Source organism: Anneissia japonica, unplaced genomic scaffold, assembly GCF_011630105.1.
Source record: "Anneissia japonica isolate Jap-2015-1 unplaced genomic scaffold, ASM1163010v1 scaffold1792_len1028045_cov167, whole genome shotgun sequence".
NCBI classification, from domain to species: Eukaryota; Metazoa; Echinodermata; class Crinoidea; order Comatulida; family Comatulidae; genus Anneissia; species Anneissia japonica.
Window position 1 is genome coordinate 138,774 of NW_022742319.1, and position 6,720 is coordinate 145,493.

General features: G+C 36.1%; 1 protein-coding gene across 2 annotated transcripts in view; it reads right to left on the bottom strand.

Moving 5' to 3' along the window:
- LOC117119133 (low-density lipoprotein receptor-related protein 6-like) overlaps positions 1-6,720 on the bottom strand; it is an 18,807-nt gene that overhangs the window by 5,823 nt on the left and 6,264 nt on the right. For both annotated transcript variants that reach the window (XM_033263949.1, XM_033263950.1), the window contains 2 exons: positions 4,555-4,705; positions 1,812-1,952 (listed from right to left, as the gene is read on the bottom strand). In XM_033263949.1, coding sequence (XP_033119840.1) covers positions 1,812-1,952; positions 4,555-4,705 — 292 coding nt within the window. The remainder of the gene's footprint in view (positions 1-1,811; positions 1,953-4,554; positions 4,706-6,720) is intronic.

A 6,720-nucleotide genomic window follows, 5' to 3' on the forward strand; every position in this document is an offset into this window, starting at 1 on the left:
ATCATTATTATTATTATTATTATTATTATTATTATTATTATTATTATTATTATTATTATTATTATTATTATTATTATTATTATTATTATTATTATTAAATAATGAATTTAGAAGTTTTAATGTCATATTTTTCATGTCATGCTATTTAAAAAGCATTGATAAAATTGAACCGGTGAAACCTTACTCTCCTGAAAAATGCTGATTCAATAAGCCGGCAAACAATTAATTCAATTCTCCAATCTTCGTGAGCGACTGACGAAATTAAACACGATTCTCTGCGCACGCTGCTACGAGTTGCATCGTGTCCACCTCCCCTAAGACCATCGGTAATATGTGCCTGGCGTTAGAGTACACACCAGGGGTGGCGCCAGCGGGTTTGGAGGTGGGGGAGGGGGGAGTGTCGGCGCCAGGGCCCCCGTCGGGGAGAGCTGGCCACAAAAACCACAATTCGTCGGGGAGAAAACAAAATTTACATGTATTTTCTACATATTAGTGGACCCTGTAACCGATTAAATAAGCCTTTAAAAAACCCTAAATTGTCATTATTTTTCGGGGAACTTCGCCCCCTAGAATACTTTCGAGAGATTTAGAGCGACGCCCGACCACGCCCATTTTTATTTTTGTCAGTGACATCGCCACCCCACCCCCGTCGGGAAAAATTCTGGCGCCACCACTGGTATACACGGGTAAGATGTGTGCAATCTGTTAAGACTGTAAATATCGGCAATCTTTAATTTTTCTCGTTCCCTCGGTTCGCCAACATTTTCAAGTATTCAAATTACGTTTTGTTGTAGTCACAACTACGGCTCTCTTTGACAAGTAGACTGTATCTAGCTCGATCTGACGTCACATTGGTGTTGAGGGTGAAGAGCATCACTACGTCTTTAAATATAGGCCGCCCTAGGCCTATAGCCTTGGTAGGTTGAACACGTTTTAAAATTGTATAAATCACGATCGGATCCATAATCCGCTGAACGCGTTTAACATCTACCATTTACGAGCAGTTAGTTAAATGAGGAGGAGTCAACTTACAAACGGAATAAACGGCTCGAACGACAAGCTTCCTAATTCACAGACGCGTTTGGAGAGCTTGTCATGTAACAATAGCAAACGTGTTTGGCCCGTTTCTGTCGTTGGGGATCGCGCCTAAATTATTGTAAATTTGATATTTCCAGGACGTTATTTAGATGATTGAGTAGAATGGCATCTTTGCGTACAATGGCTAGAATGTCAACCACATATCTTACCTATTATATGAATATGTGGGCGATGATTGGAGTAACTGGGCTACCCACAGATACAACACAAACCACTGGGGCGGGTGCAAGATTTGACAGAGGGGGTGCGTGAGAGTGTACACCATCTCAGCCCCACCATGGTTGCTGCTGAGGTGGGAACATTTTGAGAATATGGAAATCAAGTTGCCTGAAAATTGCACTCTCATACTTACAAGAACTTTGTCTATGATGATAAAAATAATATATCAACAATACAATACAACAATTATTTTAATACAATTTAGGGAGTGTGGGTGCACCCTCGCATCCTCTGCAACCCCTACATCCGCCCCAAAACCAAATATTAAATGACAAAAGCAGAGGCACTATGGACTTTCAATATCCATGGGATGGCAGAACGTATAAAACTAACACTTGCAAAAACAAAATCGACACGTAGTTGTGAATTATTATATTTTTCTTACAGTATATTGGATCATCAAAAAAAGAATATCAAGTTATTTATACCTATCATCTTATATTTAATATAATGTACCGTATTATATTTGGAATTGCAGTAATGTACAGTACTACCTTCTATTGCCGTGATCAAGAGCGATCCCTGATGGATTTAGTAGTTGAGTGTTTAAAATATCACGTCGATTACCACCATCTCCTAGACTACAGCTCACAACCTTTGTCGTCGGTGACGTCTGCTCAGTCCAAAATATCAATCTAATCAAAGTGTTTTATGAAAAAAAATACATGGTTATTGTGTCGATTCTTATAAAAGAAAGTATCTATTTATGTAATTTAATTTGACATTCTAGGGTTATAAGAAACACATGGAAACAAAATAGTACCATCAAGATTTGAAGTTGTAGAACACTAAGAAACCCATGTACAAATGCAAATGTAAAATAACCACTATATTTATAAGAATATACACAGTGAGTTACATCTGACACTAAGGGTGTGTTTCTACTGATAAACACAAAATAATCGATTTTTTAAACTGCTTTTTTAATGAGTACTAGACAGCCTGCTCGCGTTGCAACTGCATTTTTGATTTTTCGAAAATCGTTTTTTTTTAAATTTATACTAATAATACAACACGTTGTTTTCCTGACTGTATAGGATAGTATCTTTCTCATTTCTGTCATGATGACGAGGAGTAAGATACGGTGTGGGGCGAGAAGGCAAATGTTTTCGGCTGTGGTCATCGGCACAATGAACGAGTGACCAAACGATGACAACGGTAGGCCCAAAAGAGCGGAGAGGCCTAGGCCCAATATCCCCCACAAAATAATTACAAAACGAATTCGTCGCTCCACATGTTTGTTGACGTTTTCAGCTTGTAGGCCTAGGACATGAACAAGAGGACAAATTTTTTTGAAAGTTCGCGCCTAATACGATCTAGTCTTTGCACCTGGAGGTCACATTTCACCTGATAATCGTTTTTTTTTTGTGTTGCAGCTAAAAGGTGCACAACCAAAATCGGTTATTTGCCGTTCAAACACGCTATCCATTGCGTGTTTTTAGTCGATTTTTTTAATCGCTTTTTTCAAACTGGTCCCGTTTCTCCTGCGAGAATAAAAGCGATTTTTCGAAAAAGCGATTTTTAATCGATTATTTCTTTCCAGTAGAAACAGGCCCTAAATCAAGGACAGAAGGGCGTCAAAAATAATTTTGATGCCTTCTCCAACAACTAGGGACGTTAATAATAATTCGTTGTTTAATCAGTGCATTCCACCAGTCTGCGTTCAGAGCCACAAACAATTCAAAAGCATTTTGAATTGTTGAATAAAAAAAATTGTTTTCATACATTATGCACATGAATTCTATGTGTAGGCCTACAGAAGTAGGTAATTTAGTCGAACTATTCATACAATAATAATTGTGTGCGTCTAGGGTTAGTAAGTATAGTTATGATATAGTATTCTTTCAACTTTATTTTTGTCTGTATACATCTGTGTTCATCCTAAGACCGGACTAAAATCCTAAGACTGGACTAATGTTTTTCACACTATAGTTAATCCTAGCCAACTTAGGTTATATATTGTCTTCTTTTCGTTAAATTTCCATTCATTGTATTGTATGTTATTTCATTTGCCGAATAAAGAACGAATGAATGAATGTACTCGCACTACAATATCATAAGTTTTTTTAAGAAGCTCATAACTCAGAACTGGAAGTAACTCAACTCCACGCAACTGGTTGAGCGCGCCGCGCGCATTATTTTCTCCCCATACACTTAAGGCAGAAATTACAGAGGGCGCTATTTTAGGTAAATTAGTGATCTGATAAGCATGAATGTACATACTGAGACTTCAACCTAGCGAAACAGAATTCAGGGTGCGTGTATCTAGTAAGGTATTACGTGGGCGTGGATAACACTATGGAGTAGGCCGAAATCTGTTAAATACGGAAGCACCTAAGTGCCATTCGACTTGACGACTTGTCAAGATAATTTATGTTGTCAAGTCGACATAACATACATATCATGTCGACATGGCAAGATAGATTATCTTGACAAGTTGTCATAGAAAAAATTGTATGTTGTCATGGCGAGATAGATTATATTGACAAGTCGACATAATACATATTGTATGTTGTCATGGCGAGATAGATTATCTTGACAAGTCGACATAATATAAGTTGTATGTTGTCATGGCGAGATAGATTATCTTGACAAGTCGACATAGTAAAAATTGTATGTTGTCATGGCGAAATAGATTATTTTGACAAGTCGACATAGTAAAAGTTGTATGTTGCCATGGCGAGATAGATTATCTTGACAAGTCGACATACTAAAAATGTTTTGTTGTCATGACGAGATAGGTTATCTTGACAAGTCGACAAAATAAAAGTTGTATGCTGTGATGGTGAGATAAATTATCTTGACAAGTCGACATACTAAAAATTTTTTGTTGTCATGACGAGATAGGTGCTTCCGTAGTTAAATAGGCCTTGGTAGTTAAGACACTGTGAAAATTAATGGACATTAATTGTAATAATATCCCTATGACTAGACACAGTTTATGTACAGCATGGTCTTTCAATGCATAACAAAGCACAGTACTGTAATATTGAATCTTGCTATTTGAGTAGGCCTACAATATAGTATCATAGATATGACATGTGTTGTAGCAATTGTATGCCCCATATTATAGTACTGATTCTGAAGGACATGAACGTTTAGAAATGCTTGGAGACAAATTACGCTTTCTCCGGACACACAGTTGCTAACTTACGATTTTACAATTAAACATAGTGGTGTCAATAAAGCAGCATAAAGGTCGAGAAAGTTTAGTTATTCATAAAGTAATAAAGTTACCTTGCATTTGGGTCTACTGCTACAGCTCTTGGCCTAATGAGGTTAAAACACATTGCTTTTTGAGATGTTCCGTCATAGGATGAAATCATTAGAAAATTTTGAAGATAATCAACCCAGTATACTTTAAGCGAAATCCAGTCAACAGCCATACCTAGTGTAAGCAATGTTAAAACTGTATTGTAATCACACCTACTGATATTTCTTTAAAATAATTTAGATTCCTTATGTGCTATTAAAATATAAACAGTAGTGATAATGGGACTTAAGATAACGAAGGCTCTTATGATGGTTTATAGTTCTTTTGTAATAACGTCCGAGGCGCCACAACGTACAACCAATGATATGGGCGCTGGTTCGAACGACACGCTCGCGCATGGTTCTGGTGGTGGACCAATTTGGTTTTGTGTTACGATAGCAATGACGTTATGTAGAATTGTTTGCATTTTGATAGTGGTGGCGCAAGGATTCGTCCAACTGGGTGTCCAAGTCGACGTGGTCAAGCGTCGCTCAACATCTCTAGGAAATTTTCAGAAACTATGACAATTTTGGCGGTTCAAACGCTTATTTAATCTGAAGTCTATTAATATTAAAAACAACATTTTTGAACACCTCCGCTGGTGCCAACCCTGCTTAGTGAAGACGTTAAATTCCCTGCTTATGAAGACGCAATCTCTTATCTCTGACACACAGAAAATAATCTGTCATACCTACAAATACCTATGATCATAAATCACTAATTGTCTAACATAGATGGGTTTTGAAAATTGCTCGGATGCGGAAATAAAATGCAGATTCTTTCAGACATTAGTTTTGAAAGGTGGAGGAGGAGGGCATTTTGTAATGGTTGGAGCTGAGGTGAGAAAATTTGAGGAAATAGTACCTCTAGATGGCCAGAAATGACACTTTTAGTAAAATTCATCATCATCACATCACCATTAGTCAAAATGAAGCGCCAAAAGAAATTCTCATGATCTTTTATCAGGGATTTTTGACAACGATAGAGATCTTATTAATGTGCGTGTATACACAATAGAAAACAAAGCTTAAAAAATTGTCTTTGAGTATGTACTTTACATAGGCCTACTTCAAAAACGTGATTTCACAACCACCTCAGCCCCACCATGGCTGGGGCTGAGGTGAGACAATTTGAGGAAATAGTACCTCCGGAAATGACACTTTTATATAATAAAATTCATCATCATCACATTACCATTATAGTCAAAATGAAACGCCAACAAATTTCTCATGATCTTTTATCAGGAATCTACTTAATATCCAGGACAACGTAGGCCTAATTATAGCTTACTAAGCTTTAACTATATATACTATGATCAACAAATCACAACTATTTTTTTCGCATTTAGCACAATTTCTTCACTTTTTATTGCTTTAATATTATTATCAATTATTACTATCGTCATTATCGTCATTGTTATTATTATTACTATTAGTTGTAGTATTATTAAACAAACATGATCTTTTATCAGGGAATTTTGACAACCATAGAGATCTTATTCTTATTAATGTGTGTGTGATATACCATAGAAAAAAAAAACAGAAAAAAAGCTTAAAAACATTGTCTTTGAGTATGTACTTTACATAGGGGTATTTCAAAAACGTGAAATCACAACCAGCTCAGCCCCACCATGGCTGGGGCTGAGGTGAGAAAATTTGAGGAAATAGACCTCTCGAAATGGCCGGAAATGACACTTTTATATCATCATCACATTACCATTAAGTCAAAATGAAACGCCAACAAATTCCTCATGATCTTTTATCAGGGATCTACTTAATATCCAGGACAACTTAGGCCTAATTATAGCTTAATAAGCTTTATAGCTTAATAAGCTTTAACTATAGATATTATGATCAACAAATCACAACTTTTTCGGCATTTAGCACAATTTTCTTCACTTGTTATTGTTATTAATAATAATATCAATTATTACTCTCGTCATCATCATCATTGTTATTATTATTATTATTTCTATTAGTAGTAGTATTATTAAAGAAACATTTGCAAAAGGATAAAAACGAATTTTTTTTAAATTGAACCACAGTATCGCATTTCTATCATAAAAGACTTGGCCTGAGATTTATGGATTTAAAATTTTTTTTAATCACGCTTAGGCTTATGTGTTCTATTAGGCCTATGTATAACGTGTA